We start from the raw sequence: 23,030 nt of genomic DNA, 5'->3' as shown, positions 1-23,030 counted from the left end.
CTATAGTGTAAACAAATGTTACTTGCATGCAAACATTTTACTAGCTATAGCTATGCTATTCTATTACTTGTAGGGTATGCATCCGCTGACGATCGTCGTAGCTGAGCATCACGTGACATCAAACTACTGAACCTACAACGAACGTAAATAGTTCATCACATATTTACTACAATCAACTGGCAGTATAGCTTACAGACCAACCACCACAGCGATATGCAATGCTTTTCAAGTAAACGCCACCTAGCCCCAAATGAAGGCCGGGGGGCGCTAATTTATGAACTATAATGAGTCCATAGATCCCCGGGCTGGATGGACTGCCCTTGCCTACCACCCCAGCACAAAGAAAGCACGTGCTGGACAACTGAATAAAAAGGACCAGATTGCTAAAAGCTTAAAAGTCCCTGTGCTCATCAATGCGGCCCATCTCAGGAGAGGCATCAGAGAGGCGATTCGAGATGGACCTACTTCCACGTATGCACATTGTAGCTGACCGAAGTAGAGAAAAAGACAATGTGCATCGGATAAAAGCCAGAGTCTGACTGTAACTAGTAGAGCCACGGCGAGATAGATGGTCAGCCAAACGACGGTAGAAAACTATTGCCTCCCTTCCCATACCTCCAGTGGTCGCAAACACAAGGGGAGTGAAGGAGGCCTGCTCAACCTCTCTGACACGGTCACCATACTCACGTTTCTTCTGTGCCTCGTGACGTCGATACAAAGAGGGGACACTGGTGTTGCAGTAGCTCGGTGCATTAGGATGAAACACCCTTACGTCAAAAAGGCACTTTGCCGCTGCCCCCAGAATCCCCTAGCATGTATGTCTGCCCTAGCCTCATCCTGACGGTTGGCAGTCTTAGGTGCAATGATCTCCCAGTAAGTGGCTGTAAAGGTGGCTCAAGGGCCACATCATGACATGTCTTGGAAAGCCACTCTGCAGTGATGTTTCGCAAAGCATTGTGGCGAACAAATGTGAGGCCTCCATGTCTGTAAATCATAGCATGATCCGCAGAAAATGGGACCCCACAAACACAGTGACTGGGTATGTTCAGGAGCTTCCAGCCGTATCTAAGATGCAAGGCATCCCAAAATTCTTGCTTCATCAGATGGAATCCCTGCTCTGCTAAAGGCAATGCTGTCAGCCAGGCAGAAGCACCCAGTTCACTGTTCAGGTCTAAAACTCTTTGGGATTGTGACGAAAGACTAGATTTGATCGTAGAAGCCCTCCCCTCAAAGTAGAGCGACGATCCTGATGAATCTGAGCCTTGATAGAACTAACGTCGGGTAGAGGGGCTAGTAGATTCTGAGCAATAATCAAAGATCTCAGAGAGTGTGTGATTTTGATAGATGCAGTAAACTGAGAATCAGCAATGTCTACAGGATTGACAATACCCAAGCCACCTAGGCGGCAGGGTAGAGAGAGCACATCACGCTCTAAGGCAGAACAAGCACCATGGCCAGTGAGGGCAGGGATCAGCTTCAAACGGATGGCATCCTCTAGAGGCTGAAACAGGGGCCCAACATTGGGGATGGTCCTCATGATGTATACCCACCGGCCTATCATCCCATGAGTGAAAGCACAAAAAGCCGCATGAGGACGATTTGTAGCAATCTCAGCCAAAGCAAGCACTTCACTAGACCAAGAACAAACCTTCTTGGCCACAAACCCCTCTGCAAATTCTCGAGAGCCCAATGAGTCCATAGATAATCACAAATATCAGCATGCCAAGAAAGCTTCGTCCCAGACTTATAGCAGCCAATGTACATTTTGCATGTATCTGATGTAAACCACAACTCGGTTAATCAGTACAAATTGTGCACGTGACACTTTATAAGGACTTGACCTTTTCTCCATTTCCAGCTCCATCTGCCATTATTGTTATCTAGAAGAGTACGTTTTCCCATTTTCTTTCATCAGCAGTAAGTGAGGCTATATGGTATTTTCCTTATCAAAAAATACGCTGGACAAGTCCACTGAAACGAAATCTTTTGTTGTCAGCACCATCCGCACTTAATCCTACTGACGATTATCACTAACTGTGACTTAGAGGTACAGTACCACGCTTCGACTCCATTTTAAATTTCGAATTTAAACCGCGCCAAGGAGCGTGGCACGTGCGTCTACATGAAGTGTAATTATAGGGACTTTCCAAGGATTTTCCACACAATGGATCACGTGATACACCATCTATCTCGATCCATTCTTCGAAGTCAATGGTTCAACATGAGGTACACGTTTACGCTTTACAGTATTAAAGTAGGGTTGTTTTGTGTGCTGCTGTGAATCCTCGCGTGAATCTTAAGCTACTTGTGATGGTTGGGCAAAAGTTTGTGATGGTTGGGCAAATGCCCGCCCATGCCCACCCTTGGCTACGCCACTGTGCCGATTACCAAGAGGACAATAATAAATCAATCAATCTACAGGAAATACTCTGCTAAAAATCTAAATACTCTAATAGAACAGTCAACTACTCCAATAGATCATTTGTCAATAAAACTCTCCTATGGAACAAAGGCCAGTGTGTATCCCGGCTAAAATTGAACACTTCTTTCTGACTTAATATCTCACCATTGGGCCAAGCATCCTGTCATCTCTTAAATTCAAAACCTTTTCATGTATCATGAATCATATCACATCAATTTGGTTAATATTATATAATTATATATATATGGCTATCAGGGCTTTGACTTTCACCATCAAAGTTAACTGTACAGCAGGCTGATAAATATGCACTATAATAGCACTAGCACAATAGTAATAAATTTCTGATACAACATATCAGCTTAATAATATACTTCACTATTAAAATAATTCATTAAAATAAATACAGGGATCATGGGGTAAGACACATTAGAAATATAGGGTATTAGACATAAAAGAATTAATGCACACCTGTTTGAGGGAGTATGTGAAATGTGTATGTAAGCTCATACTATTGATTCACAATAGATTGAGTTCGGGATCCAAGTCTTTTGAGTAAATGGCAAATTGTGAAAACATATTGTCAACTCTTTCCTGTATTTCTTGGGCCATTTCTGGGGTGACTTGCCAGGGACCATCACTTAATGATTCTACCTTCTCACAAAAGGTCTTGCACAAAACTACAACCAGGTGGGTAAAATCCTCCTACAAAAAAAAAAGCAATCAGAAAAATAAACATTAAACAACGTGAATTATGATTCCATATAATTTACCTGACTAGTTATCTTCTTAGTATGAAGATAGTGTTTAAGGTGCTGGCAAAATGTGTGGGCTACATTCTGGTGGAATTCCATTTTCACTTCTCGCTTTGACTTCACTTGATCTCTCTGGTCCAGCTATCATGCAAAACATGCGTCACTTCAATGCATAACTCTAAAATTCGTAGAGAAATGCTACTATGTGTTCACAACCCCTCCCAACAGCACACACCCATTAAACAAGTTACAATCTTACTAGGTTCACTGTAGGTTTGTTGGCTTCACTAGATGGTGATTGGTCTTTGTTTGACAGTCTGTTAAACACTTCCAAGTTTCCAACATCCTTTACAGCTGTCAACACTAGTTGGTGTAGTTCACTACTATTAGGTGTATTCCCTAGTGCTTGTAGTGTCTCCTGTGCTCCGGTTACATCCTTCTTAGCTAAACAAGCTCTAACAAGTTTCTCAAGAATAGAATCTCGTTTCTCCTTCTCTGCAGGAACACTACTTGAGACCCACTGTGCTCTACGCATCACTTTGATAGCATCAGATGGAGTATCTACATGTAAACAGCATTCTACTGCCACCATTGCGATGACACAAGGACTCCACTTTCCTTGATTGCTTATGTAGTGAATACCATGGTTGTGTAATAGAGAGAGAATGTGAAAACCTATTTGCCATTTCTCCATTGCTATGGCATTCATCATAATCAGCACTCCAACTTGACTGATTAGGCTTTGCTCCTGTAATGTCAGTTCACCTTCTATTGCTTCACCGTCATCAACTTGATGAAACTTCTTGAGGCCATCAAGCAGGGCATTGAATGCAACCTGAATGTTAGGGTGTGTCTGAATGGCTGATGATATGGTCTGTACTAAGCGTAGATTAACTGGTACTAGTTGTAGAATGCCTGCTAATGAAACCCATTGTTTGACCATGATGGTATTCTAAAATAGTCATTATGTAGCAATTACCATATGCTTACACACACACACACACACACACACGCACACACACACACACACACGCACACACACAGTACAATTACACTTATGACTCAAAACATTTTATTCATTAAAGCTTTACAGCACAAGTACTGAAAGTCTGTAGGACACCTGGTCCTACAGCCTGTTTAAAGATGTTATATTAAGTGTGGTTGGTAATCAAAAGTGGCTCAATATGACAATAAATAAACATACACTTGGTATCAAACACAAAATACAGTCATCTGCAAAGAATTACTAGTTTGCTTATAAGTGACTAGTTAGCAAGCCTGTTCATCCATAATGAAAACCAACTACACAATTTGTTTCTGACCACCACACACTGTATAGCAAGGATCACAAAATAAAACCAAAAATATGCGTTTTCCCATCTAAAAGTTAATGTAAACTTTCTATGATAACTTTGCAGATTGATTAGGTTAACATAATCAAGGCCAAATATGCACCAAGAGAGTGACCCAAAATAAATTTACCAAATTGACTATGGATAATGTTATACGCTTAAGGTTGCTTATGTCTGAGACGTGCCTTTTCACCCATAACAGTAGCTAAAATGGACTTACCTTTGTCCTACTTTGTGTACCATTTTTCTCCAATAGTGTATAGGTGTTGATTCATCGGGGTAGCACGTCTGTGGTTTCCTGTGCTATCACATTTTGAAGATAAAATAGGAATTGACAGTAATTTCTGTAGTGAGTTTTAATGATTACAGAGGTGCTTCTTGTACTGTTTGAAATTTGCATATGTGCAAACAGGTGAGCTTTCATGATGTCTCAAAACTCACCAGAATTATATTTTGGTACAATTTGAAATGTTTTTCAACTAAAACATCTAGTCAAAAAGGCTATTTGCGATCATAAAAACCTCTTTGGAAAAGTTTTTGCTGTTGACTACAGGGTTAATAAACATAGCTACATTTATAAGCAATACAAAACAGCCATTAGACACCTGGAAATGCTTGGTCCAGTGGTAAGCAACTTTTAAAGTAAGAGGTCAGCAGTTCAATTCCCACTGTAGGCAATTTTAAGACTACTTTTAGGAACATGTTTTTATGAAGTTTTGACTCCTCTATTAGTGTATTTGAGCATTCTATTTTCAGCCCCACTCCCAAAAGGATAATTTTGGTGAGATATTATTCTGGGGGCAGCTTCAACCCCCCCCCCCCCCCCCCCCCCCCCCCTTCTGCCACCTATGGCATGATATTAATTAGATAAGGAACTTAGTTTTATAGGTGAGTTTTGGAGCAACATACAGAAAGACTACTACACTAAACAGTGTTGAGAAATATCACTGAAAGATGACAATAGTGCTATATAAAGGGAATGTTACCAAGAATGATTGAGAAAGTATATTTATATCCCATGCAGTGCATGAGATGATAAAAGTGCCAAGCTGAGTCATAACTATTACCAAGGCTATCACTGGGTGATAACTAACTTTCCCCCCCAGTGCCAATTAATACATGGGAGGAAACCTTGAAACCAGGTAGTTTACTTTTGCTGTTCTTCATATATAACACTGTGTAATGGACTGGACATAGCTGAATTTGAAGCATAATGGCCACTTCACTTTTTGACATCAACTGTTTTTAAGGCACATGTTCACACATTATGATATATACTTTTTTGATGCAGTATGCAAAATTATGTCACACAAAAAAAAGCCAGAGTCACGTGGCTGCTATGCAGAGGTGACTGGCCATCTCAGGTGGCTATTAAGGGAGGTGCAGCTGTATTTATGCATGACCTCTTTAATAAAGCCACCACAGTAGTTTTTGAGACTCGTACTTTTTAAATTTGCAATGGTGCAGAAGGGGAGACTGAAACCTGGGTTGGCTAAGAAGAGAACCCTATGGGTATGGTCTCCAATCAGTTTGTTGATAAGTAATGATAATCTCTGTAATGTATATGACTGAGATTACATAGTCCTTAGGCTTCTCACCAGCCACACTTAGTGAGTAAACTAGCAGCACTAATTCATAGTTCTATAAGAGCAGTGACATAAACTGAATTTTAGAAAAACAATCCAAATCACACATTAGAAGTTTCAAGATAAACATGGTTTTAAAGAATTCAAGAGTTGCCAAGGGTAGTGAGCATGCGTATATATGAAACGTATACAAATAAAGGCATTAGGCCACTCCAAATAAATTCTCTGTTTCCCGTCCACCGTCCGCATCTGATTACTGTCAGCTCTGAATACTCTATTATTCCATATTCTTCCATTATTTTCCGGTTATTCTTGCATTCTTTACAGGCTCAGTAAAAGCTATCTTGTAAGAGTGTCAGCTCATGTGACAACAGTGCTATCAAGTTGGCACAAATTCAGGTTAGTGTTATTTTTTGCACCATAAAAAGAGATGCAAAGCTTAAGCATGCTTTTATGCAACTTTTTATAGTTGTGCCAGGGCAAATAATGGCTTGAAAATCTGTCAATCTTATAATGAAATAATGGAAATGGACCGCCTGCCCGCATGCAAATATGCCTGAGTCCAGGACGGGAAACAGAAAATTTATTTGGAGTGGCCTTATCTTTAAGACCACTTTTAGTACTTGTAACTGCTCAGAGTTTCCCATCAAATAAGACCAAAAATCTGACAAGGTGGACAAACGAAGTAGTATCATGAGTGCTCAAAAAGGGGTGGGGGTGGAGGGGTGGGCAAGAGATAGACTTCAAAATAAAGGTAGACCATGCACGATTGAAGTCCAGGCAAGGGATTACAGGGCTGTGCTAGCTGGCTCCTTAGTAGATAATATACAGCAAAATCAACACAGAACAAGGTTTAGCTAAATATATCACCAGTATAACACTGATTTCTTGTCAAGCCAGGTCCCTTACAAAACCAGAAATTGCCATTCAAGCTTGCAACACCACACAGCTTTTAATACCAGCCTTTAAAACCAGTTTAAGTAATGCTGAGGGTCAAAATCAATAGTATGGTAGTGTAGTGCAATGTACAATTTTGTAAAGTCTGGTTACGTATATTGATATTCTAATACCGTATAGTGGGATTTAGTAGTGAGGAATTTAATTTAGTAAATTTTAACAAATGCTAAATTAAAATTTCGTGTCAGTTTTTGAGACGTCATAAATATTTATCATGCGATCTAAATAAAATTTATGCAAGGTACTTCATGTCAGTTGAAGACAGACATCTATTCTCAATTACTTACAAAAAAGAAGGATCTGTTGCCCAGCCCTTATGGCGTCTACCTCTTCACGCGCAATCATCGTAACCAATTGTGAAGTCAAGTCTGTACCATTACAATCTTCAGACAAATAGAAAGTGCAAGAAATGGAACAATGTGTACGACGACAAACTATGAGGTCACAGCTGTTTGTTACTTGTTGCTAGGGACCCGCCAATTATGCTAGCATAATTATGAGCATAATAGGTGTCTGAAAGCATTGAGCATAATGCTAGCATAATAGGTAGAATATTTGTGAATTCTTGCTTATCAAAATAGCTATCACAGAAAGATCGATATATTCTAATAGAACAGTCAGCAACTCTTAATAGAATAATCACATAGCTGACTGTTCTATTAGAGTATATCGATCTTTTCTGTGATATGCATTTTGACAAGTAAGTTTGTGCTTCAGCCACTTATTATTTATCCATAAATTGGAAATTATTAGCAGAGCATGAGAACTGAGGCATAAATAATTGGGCATAATTTGAGCATAATGGGTAAGTATTGAGCATAAATTTAAGCATAATAGGTAAATTTTTGAGCAGTGCAGCATAGCATAATAGGTAAAATTATGAGCATAATCAGCGGGTCCCTACTTGTTGCAGCACACACACGATACTAATTTTTACAAGAGTTGATAATACGCGGGATTTCAATTTAGTGGTTGTCCTTATTCGCTAAATTTTATGTCACTATTATTTTAATATGCAGCCTTTTGTGGACACTACAAAGACCGCTATATGGTACTGTGTGTGACTGTTCTATTACAGTATGTTGATCTTTTATGCCTCACTGCTTTTACCACATCCAGCCTATATTTCTAAAAATTTTGCTGGCAAAATCATTGATGGCATCCCCACACATAGTCACTGTAAGAGGTGGTCTTATCTATTGTTTTAGTCACAAAGCAAAGTTCACTGCAACTCACCCTCACAAGGGAGTAGTAATCATTATTCTGCTGGTTCACACAATGTGGTGGTGAAGTGTTTTGTGAAAAAGCTGGGAGTGAGGCTAAGACATTCTCTATAGCAGCATTGTCAGCTGCAGCATCAGAAAATTGAAGTGGCTCTGGTAGGTCAATTGGATCTAGGTCAATACCAATCTCTCTTGCCTGTAACAAAAGAGAACATCGTGTGCCTAGTATGTGCGCATATAGTATAGTGTGTGTGCATGCATGTGAGCATGTGTGTATGTGTACAGAAATATAAGAAAAATTGCATACCTTTTCCAGTAACAAATTCCATCGTTGTGCTTCATTGTTCTGTAGAAGGTGACTCTTAATTTCCTATTCTCTACCTACAGATGTAGTGTACTAATTTATTATACATGGAAAACACAGAAGCTGTGAAAAGATATAGCTTTAAAAAGCCATGTCCTAAAGTGGTAGGAAAGCTTCAGTGTAATCTAAATGATGGCAGAGTACTGTTAATTCATGGTTAGAAATTGTCAGTGATAACCTACAATACAAGTACCGTTATTATCCTAACCTTATGACTGGCATTGATCACACACATTACAATATGACAGACAGTTTCCCAAGACTGTTGCTTCAGTAGCAGCTGACAAATCTTCGGCACACTAGACACATCACCATGGTGATGTATCTGGTGTTCCAGCACTATCAGGACTTCACTGGGATGATTTTGATCACAATGTAACACCATCAGGGACAAGTATGTCTAAGGGAGGAATAAACAAAATTATCATACAGTACGATAGTAACTGTATAGTAGGGACCACATAGGAGTAGGCGTGGCCCACAAAATAATATCACCCAAAAAACCAGCCTCAATTTTCCCTTACGACAATGAGGCAGTATTGGTGAGGTAAAACTAAGCCCAAACAAGCTTTCAGATCAACCCGAAACGCTTTCAACAAGTTGCTACGGAATTTTAATTTTTTTTTTATTCAACGGAATTTTCTACTGACTGAGTAAGTAACTGACTGACTGATGCCTTCAGACAAGCGTAATTCAATAATGGCTAAGGTTACGGGCTTGAGTTTTTCACTGTTTGACATCGCTTCGGCCCGACAGGTGCCTTTTGGCATACCGCAATACGTACAATGCATTCTTCATGGACTTACCAGTGTCCTCCTTTGTGTCCCATTCATCTTTGCTGAGAGGGAAAGGTGTCGATTTGGCACGAGCATGTGATGGCTTCCCTTCGAAACAGAAATCGTCCGTATTTTTCATCGTCCCTATTTTGATTGCAGAGGTGCTTTTCAAACAGTTCTTGATTCGTACTGCTGTGTAACGGGTTGAACATAGCCTACAGCGAAGTGTAATGGATACTTCACTTTTCAGACGATAATTAATATGATTAGGGCGCACAGCACGATTTCTTTCTTTTGGTATACGTGGATTGTAGAGGTGCTTTTCGAACAGTTCTAGATTCGAAATGCTGTGTAATGGGTTGAACATAGCTGACAACGAAGCATAACGGATACTTCACTTTTCAGATGATAATTGATATAGCTTGGGTGCGCGGTGTCTTTTCAGATGTGGTATGCATGGGTTCACCAGTCATAATAAAATTATTTACAAAAAAAAGTTAACAAACAAGTACACGAAAAAATTTGGAATTTTCAACTAGAGTAGGGACCATAGTATATCGATAAAAAGTACTGAAACAAGTTGGAGTAGTCCATGATTGTAAAACAATAAGAAGTGTTATATCCCTACTGTGCATTCCCGTTATGGTATCTTGAGCACAGTAGGGATATAACACTTCTTATTGTTTTACAGTGATTTAATATCATGGACTACTCCAACTTGTTTCAGTACTTTTTATCGATGTGCTATGGGGGTAGGTAAAAACAGTGGACCCGCGGACCAAGGACCCGTGAAAATCCAACTCTGCTTGGAATTTTATACACCTCACAGTATTCTATACTTGTACTAGGTACCTTTACAAGTAGTCTTGCATGGCTAATCCACTTTTTCTCCCCTCGTGGCGTCTCGCACGATGTTTACACCAATTAGAAATTATAAGCGCCTCTGAAAAAGTGACTGAAGCTGACTGCATTTATAGGCCACTGCCTGCTGCACAGTAAGCATACTAGTCTATTATGCCGCCTAGCTACTAGAGTAGTTTAGGAACATTGTGCAAATGCATCATGACGTATGAAGAGCTATTGGAACTTGCTTAGCTTGACTTAGCTGGTAATTGTTCACCTGCTGCACAATGAGCATGCTAGTCTATTATGTCACCTAGCTACTAAAGTAAACATTGTGCAAACCAATGCGGAAAATAGCGAGTGACCTGTAATTAATGCAGTCAGCTTCAGACACTTCTTCAGAGGCGCTTATAATTTCTAATTGGTGTAAACATCGTGCGAGATGCCGCGAGGAGGGTAAAAGTGGATTGACCATGCAAGACTGCTTGCAGAGGTACCTAGTACAAGTATAGAATACTGTGAAGTGTAAAAAGTTCCAAGAAGAGTTGGATTTCTGCAGGTCGGGTCCACTGTTTTTACCTACCCATGCTATGGTCCCTACTCTAGATAAAAATTCCAAATTTTTTTGTGTACTTGTAATTATATAAACACAAGAAAGCTTTTATCTATATAATAAAATCACTTCATCAAATGGGCCACCTATACAACAAAAAATCATAAATAGGTGATTTTGGGACCTACTTGACATTATCACTATCATGAGATGGCAATGACATCATTAAGTATAACTTAGCTATGTTTGGAAGTTGGAACCTATTTGACATGGTCACTATAATGTGGTAGTCTAATATGACATGCACTTGATGGCCTCATCAATAAGACCACCTCCTTACAGTGATCATGTCAAGTACCAAAGATGTACTTCATGATCTTAGCTATTACTTTGACAAGCACTATAATAATAATAATAATGAGGTGGTCATTGCTACTAAAGCAATGCACTCCTCAAAACAATTAAATTTGAATGCACAGCTAAGTATTGCAATGTATGAAGTTTATTGGTGGAATGTGTCTTAAATACTAGTTAAAGCACCGCCGCGCGTACAATATGGAAAAAATAAAAGCACGAGGGCGTGGGCGAGAGACTAATATAGCACGAGGCAAAGCCGAGTGCTATATTAGGCTCGAGACCATGCCCGAATGCTTTTATTTTCATATTGCACAAGCGTAGCGGTGCTTTAACTGGTTTAAAGTGCTTTCTTGTCGTCTTGCTTGGAGCGTTCGTTTCGTGAATTCGAACCGCATCAGTTTTCAGCCATCAGACAATCGGTAAGCATCTATGTAGTACAGTTGTGGTAGTAATACAAGCAAATAGTAACTTTTTGGCTACTTTTGGCGATTAGAAATGTTATGCACGTGATCTTGTTTTCGTATTTATTTTCCAATCAATGCGTAACTGTTCTTTATTTTCCATAACTGTACTTTATTGTGACGCAAATGGAAAATATAGCACACTTGAATGTGTTATGGAAAATAGAGCATTCTTTTCGCTTTGATCTCGCCAACGCAAAGTACTTTAAACAGTTTTAGTCATAGCAGCATTGGCAGAATATACGCCACACCCACTAATAGCTTCACCCACCTTTTTTCTGATGACCTTGGAACACTTTGACATAAAATGAAATATCTCCATGGCCTTGGCAGATCGCTGCTGGGTACAGCACTTCATTAGAACGTAGTTCCAAGTTGCAGTAGACACAGCAACACAGAGATCATTATTTGGGAACATGTTGACTAGAATGTTGGTGACATGATCAAGTTTTTCTGGTGGATGATTTAACATGAAGAACTCCATTTGGTCTGGAGAGATCACACAAGGATTGTCTGACAATTCCAGAACTCTAATGACTGCCTCACAATTTGTGTGTGCCATGAAGAAGCTACCAATCATACATGAAATATTAAAACACTAATAAGAGAATAAGCCGTCATAAAGATGTCCAATAACACACATACAATTAGGTTAAACTCGGACATATACGACCATATTGATGTGCAAAAGCACAACACAGACATGACAAAGAAGGTATAAATATTTAAAAAATGAAAAATACATAACTACTGCACTCCATACATACACAAACAAGAGCAAGACAAATCAAGTACTTAAGTATTCCAATTAGCACATTCTCGTGCCAAAAATATGTGGTTCTATAATTTGCTGCAGACCATTTTATAGTTGATTGCAGGGCCCTCCCTAATGGAGTGTTTTATAAAACCGTTCTACATTTAACAGATACACTATGGGCAAAAGTGCTTTGTTCCCTGTAAGTAGTGTTGCACCAATAATCGGTTCACTTAATTGGTATCAGCTGATATTGGTTACTAGCTGATTAATCAGTTTTGATTAAATCAAAGCCAATGTTAATCTCCACTGTGCTGTGTAGTATAATTATGTGGGGGAGGCTAGACATCAGTTATTTGGCATTTTGATTAAGTTATGTGTTGATGGTTTAGCAGTGACTACAAGCCATGCCCATAATAAACTGTCAGGTTTTAGGCCATGCCCAACAGTAAACTGAGGTTTTAGGTTTCTATGTAGTACCAGCCACTTGTCTCAGCTGTATAGCAGTAGTAAAATGTACTTAAAACCTGTTTACCATGAGTAACTTTTACTTGTGGTATACATCTAACTTGATTGTAGCCTAGATATCAATGGTTATGTCACTAATATGAGTCATTTAATAATGATGAGGTTGAGTGTTAGTGTTATTAGTGTATATCGGATCGGTTATCGGTATTGGCTAATTTTGTTGCTTAATATCGGTTATCGGGATAATTGGCTAATTTGGATATTGGTGCAACACTACCTGTAAGCACAAGCATTGGAAATGATGCACTAAGAGAGAGTATGTCAAAAATACACTCTAAAGCAAATATTTCTGATATATATACCACCTCTATCTCTGGTTGGTGCATTTCTGAGCACTATAGCAGTACGCCTTCACTTTGAAGCTTGCTTTGAAGTGAAGTGTGCAAGTGGTATATATCATGACAAATGCTTGTTTGTTGCATGCCCCAAGAAGCTGACACGCTGTTACTTACACAAAGAATGAAAATGGAATTTTCACATATACATAACTCCACACTTCTTTATCCATAATCTTTATCCATAACAAAGCTTCAAACGTTTCGTGGGTTCAAAGGTTAAGTAAACTTTGAATTATAAAGTATCCTTCGAAGCTTCATAATGCACTCATAGTCTACAAAAGAATTACAAATAAATGTCGTTATCTTTATTGCAGCTGCTTATTCCTCTTGCATGATCCATGTTTGTCTCTTCGCAATCAATCTTTGTGTGCCACGCCCACTTTAAAGACATCGTAGTTCAGCTTGGTACCATAGTTGTAGCCTTAAAACACCTTATAAAGTGATATATAATGCATGGAAAACATTTTTAGCCATTACTTGGTGTTTACCTATGCTTGCATGATTGCAGTATAGCAGACACGCCCATTTGCAATCGATTGATCACATCATTCAGTACTGCTGCTATGCACTTTCTGAATGCTTACAAACTTATTAAATAGGCTTAGAAAGATAAAATTTAAGAAGGATGTGCATAAATACAAGAAAACCTGTAACTTGAAAGCTAACACTGAAGCTTCGAATGTTCGAACATTTTATTAGCAAATGTTTGAATGTAAATTTCAATATTTGTCCCAGCCCTAATCCAAATGTAACATTTTTTTAGAGGAACTTCCCACCAGGCAGGGCAGACCACATGTCTCAACCATTCCAAAGTTTCCAGTTTTATTTTCTTCATTATTTTTTAGCCACACAGAATAATTCACTCACTTCACTAGAGTAATGGTATTATAATGATAGATCTTCACTTGATGAAGGGCACACATCTCCAGATAACTGCAAACTTCTGGCACTGGAGTATCCATGGTGAAGCATGGAGGTAGTCGATTGTATAAACTACACATACACCACAACAACAACAAATAAAAGCACTATTAAAGTTCCCAAGTGTTTTTGTTTACTACCAAGAGAGAGACATGTACCATTTATTATTCAGGGCACTTTTTCAGAAAGGAGAACAACCATATACTGAGAGCAAAACTTACTGGTAATAAAAACTTGTCAACCAGGTACACCCTCACAGCTGGCCAAAGGGTATGCCTGGTTACTGAAATTGGTTTTGAAAAGTGTCTGTATGCATGTCTGAGCAATATGCTACAAGCAACCATTGTGAGAGAAATGAAGGCTGCATGTATAGGATCTGTATAAAATTTTCAGGTATGCAAGCTTCATGGGATTACTTTATACTAAGCAGGGGTGGTGGAGCACACCAAAGAGTAGGGGGGCCAGGCCAGCTGTAAGTTGAAGACCAAAAAAAAAAAAAAAAAAAGGTCACAGCCAATAGCTGCTCTCCACCAATTATTTATAACTACACATACATAGCTAAGTAGCTTGCTACACTGCTTCTCTGAATACTGTGACTGCTCTATTAGAGTTAGAGTATCCAGATCATGACTGTTCTATTAGAGTATCTCAATCTTTTCTTGCAAACAGTGTCCCATATAAGTGGGGGGGCCATGGCCCCCCGTCTCCACCGCCTATGATACTAAGTCACAATAAGGATAGAACAGGTTTTGAACATGTAAACTGTTGCGCTGTACAGGCAATTTAACAACTAAATATGAGAGTGTAGGTGCCAGAAATGGCATATCTCTTTGGGAATGTCCGTCTTATACACATACAAAAATGAAGTGCCAACTCAAGGCTTTATCAACAATTTCTAAAAGAAAACATGCTAGACAAATTATCAACAGTTGAGAAGAGAATCCTGTACATTGTTTGTGGTTTAAAGTAACTGCACTTCCAAAAAACTTGGCATTTTATGAATTGACAAATACATGGAATTATAATTATCTAATCCACTTGATGTCAGATAACTAAAACCACTTCATAAAACACAATAAATTTGACTGTTATACTAGAGCATTGATAATAGATTATATAACAGCTACTAAACAATTACCTATTGAACAGACCAGCATTGTCCAGCCACACAAGTAGGTCATAAAGTCTGTGAAGAAAGAAACAAACATGAAAGAAACCATTATTTATACACATACATCTTACAGGTTTGCATGATTGTGTATACTCACCTAGTAGCAGGTGGATGGTAACAACCTAATAAAATCCTTGCCAACTCCATTGACAACAAATAGCCATATTTGGTCAGCTCCTGAGCAACCGAGAATGCTCTGCAGATTTGAAGAAAAATAGTAAACTACAGACAATAATGTACTAACTACTCACAGACTGATACTGAGAAAGTAACAATAAATATAAAGAGATGTGGAATTGACAAACATTTGATTTGAAAGGCAAAAATGACAAAGAAAACAAAGTTTTCTTACTGAGTGTTGCAGTGGCTCTTGGCATAAAACTTTAACATCAGAACAAAGTGCTCTCGAGGACAGCGTTGTGAGGATAACATTCTGCTAAACGTCTCCTCAGCAATTTTGATGATATTGGGTAGGACCACATGTGGAGATGAGGCCTCATTGTTACATGTCCGGATTATTGTCTCTAGCACAGCTGTTGGTACAGGAGGGCTTGCTTTGATGAAACGCCAAGCTGTTTCTATACGAGCAAAAGAAAGGAAACTAAGAGACACACATTTACAGAGCACAGCAGCTTAAACTTGTGTATATTCATACACATCACTGCATGCACACACACAAATAAAGCTTTCAGCTACCATGCTAGCACGGTCAAGCCTACCCAGTGAGCCAGCACTGTGACACCTGTGCACTACTCAGGTGATAAGAGTCAGTGCAGGCAAATCCTCCTGGGGCAGCACTAGTAACCCACTGGAGGATGTACCATATGTCTCACAGGTTGAAAGTCCCTTCACTCATTATGTGAGAAATGGATAGCTGGCATGTGCACATTAGCGCATGTACACACACACGCACACACAGGTCACTGTTTTACTGTAATGTCATATGTTAGAATGAAGATACTGCTAGATACAAAATAATGTATTCACTCTGTCAATGCATTGTGTTAAGACTCAATTATATGAATCTGATGAATTGACAGATGCGGAATTCTGCCCCAGAATTCCATAATTCCACGTTTTACCAACAACAGCCCTTGGGATATTATCCACACCTGGCCAAGTCTCTTCTTGTACCATGCAGGCAATGTTCAAAGGACATAAACACAATGGTTGAAGAGTACTTACTTTCACCGTGCTTACCACAAGAAAATCTACTTGTCTTTTGGCAAGTAAATCAAACAAAAATTCCCACCTTTAGCTAAAATGGTTAATAGATTTCTTTGCATACCTGCATCCTCAGCACCCGTAAGAAATTTTTTTAACATAGTAGGTAAAGTCTTTCATCCAGATCAATGCCATTTAACTGGAGGAAGTTATGTATAAGAGATGCAATCAATAAGTTAAGTAGCTAGCTATTTATTAAGATATGAGTGGTCAGTTGTTTTACCATACAATTGAAATCAATTATTTTAACAGACATGTGTTCTATTGGGTGGTTATGTAACTTGTGTAGTTCAGATCAAAGTACAGAAGCATTTTTAAGTACTTTAAGAAGTATTTAAAATACATCCTTGGTATAAGTATTTTGTATTTCATATTTTCAGAGTATTTGTATTTACTTTTCAAAGTATTTTATCCCAAGCCTGAATACAGTTGTTGAATGACATGACAGGAAAGATAGTAGTTCCTTCCCAACATTATACTTCATAGCCATGAGGAACATGAACATCTGAACACTACATTGCCTGTCTGAGGGTTGCCCCAACCCTCCATGGGAAATATCCACTAAGGCTGTGAACCTTGACTGGTTAACCAGACAGTTAACCAATTATTTATAAAATTTCAGCTTCCAGTTTTAAATTAAGTAACTGGTTAACCGTATGACAATTATTCACCGTTTTTGTAAATGTTTAGTGGATTATTGTAACTAGCTCGCTTTAAAATATTCATTAAGCCTTCATTTGTAAAATAACTTAGACCATAAGTATCAAATAGACCATAAGTATCAAATCAAGCAAACTGAAAAGTCATCCTCACTAGAAAGCCTGAAATTTATTTTTAGACTATTTTCATGAAAACTCCAGATAACCAGTGTACCAGGTTATTGATAAATGCTAAAGTTCACAGTCAAAATAACCACCCATCTAGCTAAGGGCCACTGAGTAACCTAATTTACGAGCTTTTTAATTTAATAGTGCACCCCAGCAGGAAGGGCAGACCACAGATAACCTGACGACGAACTGGTTTGGAAGTAAACCTGTGTTAGAATGTATGATGTGCATACATACTGTAACTACTTTCAAAGCAAGTACGGGGAGCCATGACTTGGCCAGTCTGACATACCCACTAAAATATGCACGCACACACACACACACGCACGCACGCACGTACGCATACACACACACTACACACATTAAATACAAACATTCATTCACTTACCAACATTGTGGACTATCAATTGTTCCAATTCAGCAAAGAATCCATTACTATTCCACCATCTCTGTTGAATTATGCATAAAACAAATGAACCTCCTACTTACACTATCAAACAGTATGGTAGTACTGTTCAAGTAGGGATCACCCCAATACCTGCCAAAATGCTGCCTCTAAAAACCACCTAGCTAGAAACATCTTAGATATAACATTAAAATCTATATAGATTTTTAATCGCCCAAGAAACCAATCTTTGATCTGCCTGCTTGCCCCTGGCTACCTTGCTAGCTCAACCATAGTCACAAGGCTAGAGGCCAAACAACATTTTAGCCACAACACACCAGTGGAATGTGCCTTTTGGGGTTCTGATGACTGCACTTTTCCTTTTCAGCAATATCTCTTAAATGCTTTACACAAATATGGAAAGCGTCGATATGGAAAATTAATGTCTCGATGTGGTTTCCTAGCATGAAGAAGACCACCAGCATGATTGAAGATAAAAGCTAGCAGAATCGAGCAGCATGCCGCTTTACGATCTAGCTGGATCATAACAATTGAGGGACATGCCCCCTTAATAGCTGTACTTATACATATACATGCCTTTTGTGGTATGAAAGACCACAATGTATACGTATTAGTCCAGTTGGCTGAGACCCACTCAAGATACTCTAATAAAGCAGCCACCCTTAACAGCCATGTCCGATATTCTAATAGAAGTCACATGTGTATATCACATAGCTTAATATAACAAAAAATATTATCAATTTTAAAAATATAGTAGGGATCCAAGCAATAAAAGTAAGAATTGTATTAAAACATAGCTCAGAGGGAAAATTCCTACTTTAGGCATTGAACAATGCAATTGTAAAGACATGCCTATGTGGGAATTTTCCCACAGAGCTATATATGTTATAATACCATCATTCACATATCATGTTCCTTTTCATCCCTCCTTCATTTTTAAATTAATAGCTACACTAGTACTACTTATGGTAAGAGCATGGAATTTTTGTTACTATAATAAAGCAATCAATTTCACTCTCAATCATAGCTACCAAGGCTTATGATAAGAATTTAAGTAAGTGTGTCAGGACAAATTTCCTGACAAACTTGCAGTTGGTCGGACAAACATGAAGTTGAATGGACACACTAGTACACTATATTGACACAAATACACTGCACTTTGTTGGTTGTGCTTTCAAGTACAGTGGAACCTCTCTTATCTGAACAGTTTGCTGTCCGTATCTCAGAAACATCCAAAACTAAGAAATGTACTGAAGTAACTGTTTTAAACACTCTTACTGCTATCAGTTTAGTGGGTAGAGGGAGAAGTCACTACAGAGCATTTGTGGTCACTCCCCTGGGCTGTAAAAATGTTTTATCACTTAGCAACCAAGTGGTAGTTATTATTAGTAGAATAAACAAGCCACCCAACAGGTAAACAGCAACCTTTAGGCTCCCTCCTTGTGTTTTCATCTAACCTAAACTTCATTATTGTCATCAGACTACAAATGATTGCTTTGGACTGTCCTGACAAGGGAGGTGCCCAATAAGGGAAGTACCACTGCAGTAGACTGAGTATTGTTTGTCACAGCTACTTTTGTGGGGTTTCAGTACAGCAGAGGGGTTGACATTGGTATACTTGTGGCCCCTCCCTTGGTTTGCAAGAATGTAGCATCCCCTAGCAACCAACCAGTAGTTATTGTTAATAGAATAAACAGTCAGACAGTAGGCTTCCCTTTAACAGGACATGATGTCCTGCCAAATCCATTTATGGTCAGAAATGGGCAATGTGTCTGTTATAAGCCCAGAGAGCTGCTCAACTAAATAGAACAAGAATGAACAATTGCATTGAAAAGATGTTCAGCAGCATGTTTGCATAGCTAATGATGGAGCCTTCTGTAAATTATAACTTCTATTCTAGTGGTTACAAGGTTTCTTCACAGGTATCTGGCTGTAAGTCAGCAGTATATACTACATTACATGTTAATGCCACTAATGTACACTTAAATTAGTGAAATTTTTTTTGAAAATGTGATCAATACAGATTTAATAAAACAAAAGTTTGGTGCAACTTAAACTTTGGCAAATGAGCATGCAAAGCAGGTTGGTGGATAAACGTTTAGCAAATTTACCATGCACTCAATATTGTAAACTAGTTAACTGATGAATAAAACTTGGCAAATTTGCTTCAATCTGTCAAATTCACCAAACTTTAGTCATGCTAAACTTCCGCCTTTTACGAAAAAAGAAAGGAGAGTGATCTACTTTAGCACATCTGTACAAAGCCTAATAAATATAAATAAAGGCATAGCATGAAGTAATTCAGTAAAATATAAGTGTAAACATTTTGTTTTATTGAAGCCATAACTACAAGGGTCAAAGGTGGAATTTTGGGCAGTGCACAAACTTTTCGAGGAGATCCCTACTGATACAGTACGACACTAAGTACTGTAAAGTAGGGACCACAAGTGTCCTTCTTTGTGTCCCATTCATCTTTGCTGACAGCGAAAGGTGTCGATTTGGCAGTAGCACATGATGGCTTCCCTTTGTAACGGAAGTCACCCGTATTTTTCATAGTGACTACTTTGATTGCAGAGGTGCTTTTTGAACAGTTCTTGATTCATAATGCTGTGTAATAGGTTGAACATAGATGACAACGAAACGTAATGGATACTTCACTTTTCAGATGATAATTGGTAGGTGGGGCACACAGTACCATCTCTTTCTTTTGATGCGGTTCACCAGTCATAATAATTTCATTTTACAAAAAAAAAAAGTTAGCAAATAATTAACTACACAAATTTTCAATTAGAGTAGGGACCATAGCACATCGAAAAAGTACTGAAACAAGCTGGAGTAGTGCACAATATTAAATCACAGTAAAACAATAAGTGTTATATCCAGGGTTGGGTCGATACACTAAAAATGTAACTAGTTACATATTACTCGTTACTTTTACACGATGTAGCGCGCTACAGTTATATTTTACCTACTGAAAAAAGTAACGAGTTACATATTACTCACTACTCTGAGGGCTGTAACTAGTAATAATACTACATATTACATTTGTTCGTTACAAACTATAAAGCTTCTAAATATAAGCTACCAGCCTACAACTACAAGTGGCAGTTCAGCCACAAATACATACTTTGTTGTTGTATCTTGGCCTCAAGGGCACTCCCCATACACTATCATTCTTTGTCCATGCCTACAACGCTATCTCCAGTCTTGTCTGGACCCAAAATGCGATCAATCACGTGCCTGGATACAATGCACCTTAAAAGGAAGTAACGTGTTACATTTGTTACAATTTCCAGATGTAATATCCGCTACATATTACTCGCTACTTTGTCATGTAACGTGTTATATTACTCGTTGCTGTAAAAGTAATATTATTACGTAACGCGTTACCCCCAACTCTGGTTATATCCCTACTGTGCATTTCCATTATGGTATCTTGAGCACAGTAGGGAAATAACACTTCTTACTGTTTTACTGTGATTTAATATCGTGTACTACTCCAGCTTGTTTCAGTACTTTTTACCAGTGTGCTATGGTCCCTACTCTAATGAAAATTCCAAATATTTTTTTTTTGTGTACTTGTTCTACTATGTGACAACAGCTAAGTGGTCAAAAGTTTGACACAAATGAATCACTCAAGAATATGACAACTGACAATATGTTGTATCATGAAATTTAAACTGTTAAAGTTCAAAGTACTGTATATTGGGGGCTGAGAACCATCAACCATGAAACTATATCTACTACAGTTCATAAAAACTTTGTGAGTCTATATAGTAGACATGTACAGTTGAAAGTTGGTGCCAATCTCTGACAAGGGATTACAGAGAATTGTAGCACTGTCCAGTGAGAAGCGTGTCCCATCTTGGCTTTCGGCTTTGGTTGCTGACAAGCATGGCTTTGCTCTGTACATAGCTACCTTCCATGGTGTTCTTCCATTTGTGTTGTTCCTTACTATGATTCACTATGAATGCAATTCACAGTAAGTCATGAAAGGAATAGCACTTCTATTTCTGGACACTTTAAATAAACCACTCTAACTCTGCACTCACAACAAGTTGACACAAATTCCAGCTATTGTCACAAAGTCTATTTTATGGTGCATTTGCAGCACAAATTTGTTGCAATGCAATGAACTGCTATGGAGTTATGGGTTGCAGTTTACCTGTGTGTAAAATGCAACGTACAACTACTTCCAGACACTTTGAATAACAAGCAAATAGCAGGTTACCACTGCAGGTATAGAAACTTAAGTACCACTCATCTGCATCTTACAAATCAAGTAGGAAATTCATACCTAAGCAGCAGTGTGTATTTTAAAAAGTTCATGCAATTTACAAATATTTTCTTTGTATTTCAACCAAGCAGCTGCTGAAAATCTACTGTCACTCCACCTGTGCTGCATGGATTCTTATGTTTTGGTATATTCTAGCCAAGGGTGTGATCTCCTCGACATGAGCCTGGGTTGCCTGGTTAGATCAACATTTTTCAAAGTTTTTAGCAAAATTAGTTACAATTTTCAGGATAGAATAACAGATTCACTTCGATTTTGGTTTGCAGATAGTCAGTCACTACATTAGTGTACCAAATTACACAGCCAGTGATTCTACCACTTCTGGGAACTAAGTGTCCAGAATTAACTGCTCTCCAGACTTACATAGCTAGCAATAGAGATTTTACTGTTGACATTTTCATTAAAACATGCTGGGCATAGCCAGGATTTTTCAAAGGAGGTTCCATACCTAAAGGACTAGTTGTGGACAAATTTTATTGGCCTTATACAGTCAATCATGCAGAACCAACGCGGACTGACAAACAAACAGACACACGTTTAATACGCCGCTCACCTCTGGGTTCCTCACGTGTAGAAATCTACACTTCATCCGCTTTACACAAGACCTAGTTTTCCAATACATGGAGCACACTCCCTTAGGTGCCTCACTGCAAGGAGGCACAAATTTATCAGGAGTTGGTGTATCACAGTCCCTCCTAGGAGGCCATGATGGAGTAGGGGTAGGCATCCTAGCATTGCTGCGTCCAGTATCCTCATCTATTTCAACAACCATACTGTCACAATCACGTTCTTCCATGCTGTGCACGAAGAGATTCACGTGGCTTACTAGGGTCATAGATAATACGCGTATATTATCTATGCTAGGGTCTACTCTATGCATAGAACTGGAACGGAATGAGGACTTTAAAACGGCGCACGGAA

The 23,030-nt window shown here is 38.6% G+C and overlaps 2 protein-coding genes across 2 annotated transcripts; both read right to left on the bottom strand.

The window, feature by feature from the left end:
* Positions 1-2,743: 2,743 nt before the first annotated feature.
* On the bottom strand, positions 2,744-8,485 carry LOC136236655 (uncharacterized). The gene is made up of 4 exons (XM_066026879.1): positions 8,306-8,485; positions 3,434-4,126; positions 3,193-3,315; positions 2,744-3,124 (listed from the first exon to the last, which is right to left on the bottom strand). Exons 2-4 carry the CDS (start codon positions 4,115-4,117, stop codon positions 2,939-2,941), a joined length of 993 nt encoding a protein of 330 aa, XP_065882951.1. The 5' UTR covers positions 4,118-4,126; positions 8,306-8,485; the 3' UTR covers positions 2,744-2,938.
* Positions 8,353-22,972, bottom strand: LOC136236627 (uncharacterized). The gene is made up of 10 exons (XM_066026851.1): positions 22,663-22,972; positions 17,798-17,858; positions 15,711-15,936; positions 15,456-15,554; positions 15,326-15,373; positions 14,134-14,259; positions 11,918-12,215; positions 8,865-9,056; positions 8,600-8,673; positions 8,353-8,488 (listed from the first exon to the last, which is right to left on the bottom strand). The coding sequence occupies exons 1-10, from the start codon at positions 22,942-22,944 to the stop codon at positions 8,464-8,466; spliced, it is 1,431 nt and encodes a 476-aa protein (XP_065882923.1). The 5' UTR covers positions 22,945-22,972; the 3' UTR covers positions 8,353-8,463.
* Between the last annotated feature and the right edge of the window lie 58 nt (positions 22,973-23,030).

The sequence above is a fragment of the Dysidea avara genome, chromosome 10, assembly GCF_963678975.1.
Source record: "Dysidea avara chromosome 10, odDysAvar1.4, whole genome shotgun sequence".
In the NCBI taxonomy this organism is placed as follows: Eukaryota; Metazoa; Porifera; class Demospongiae; order Dictyoceratida; family Dysideidae; genus Dysidea; species Dysidea avara.
This window is presented reverse-complemented; position numbering and strand designations above follow the sequence as displayed.

Coding starts and splice junctions, on each gene's coding strand:
- LOC136236655 (XM_066026879.1), bottom strand. CDS start 4,117: ATGGTCAAACAATGGGTTTCATTAGCAGGCATTCTACAACTAGTACCA. Junction 3,316..3,433: donor ACAAACCTACAGTGAACCTA/GTAAGATTGTAA, acceptor TTTGCATGATAG/CTGGACCAGAGAGATCAAGT. Junction 3,125..3,192: donor CTAAGAAGATAACTAGTCAG/GTAAATTATATG, acceptor TTTTTTTTGTAG/GAGGATTTTACCCACCTGGT.
- LOC136236627 (XM_066026851.1), bottom strand. CDS start 22,944: ATGACCCTAGTAAGCCACGTGAATCTCTTCGTGCACAGCATGGAAGAA. Junction 17,859..22,662: donor TACACGTGAGGAACCCAGAG/GTGAGCGGCGTA, acceptor ATAATTCAACAG/AGATGGTGGAATAGTAATGG. Junction 9,057..11,917: donor CCAAGGTCATCAGAAAAAAG/GTGGGTGAAGCT, acceptor TTCCTCCCTTAG/ACATACTTGTCCCTGATGGT.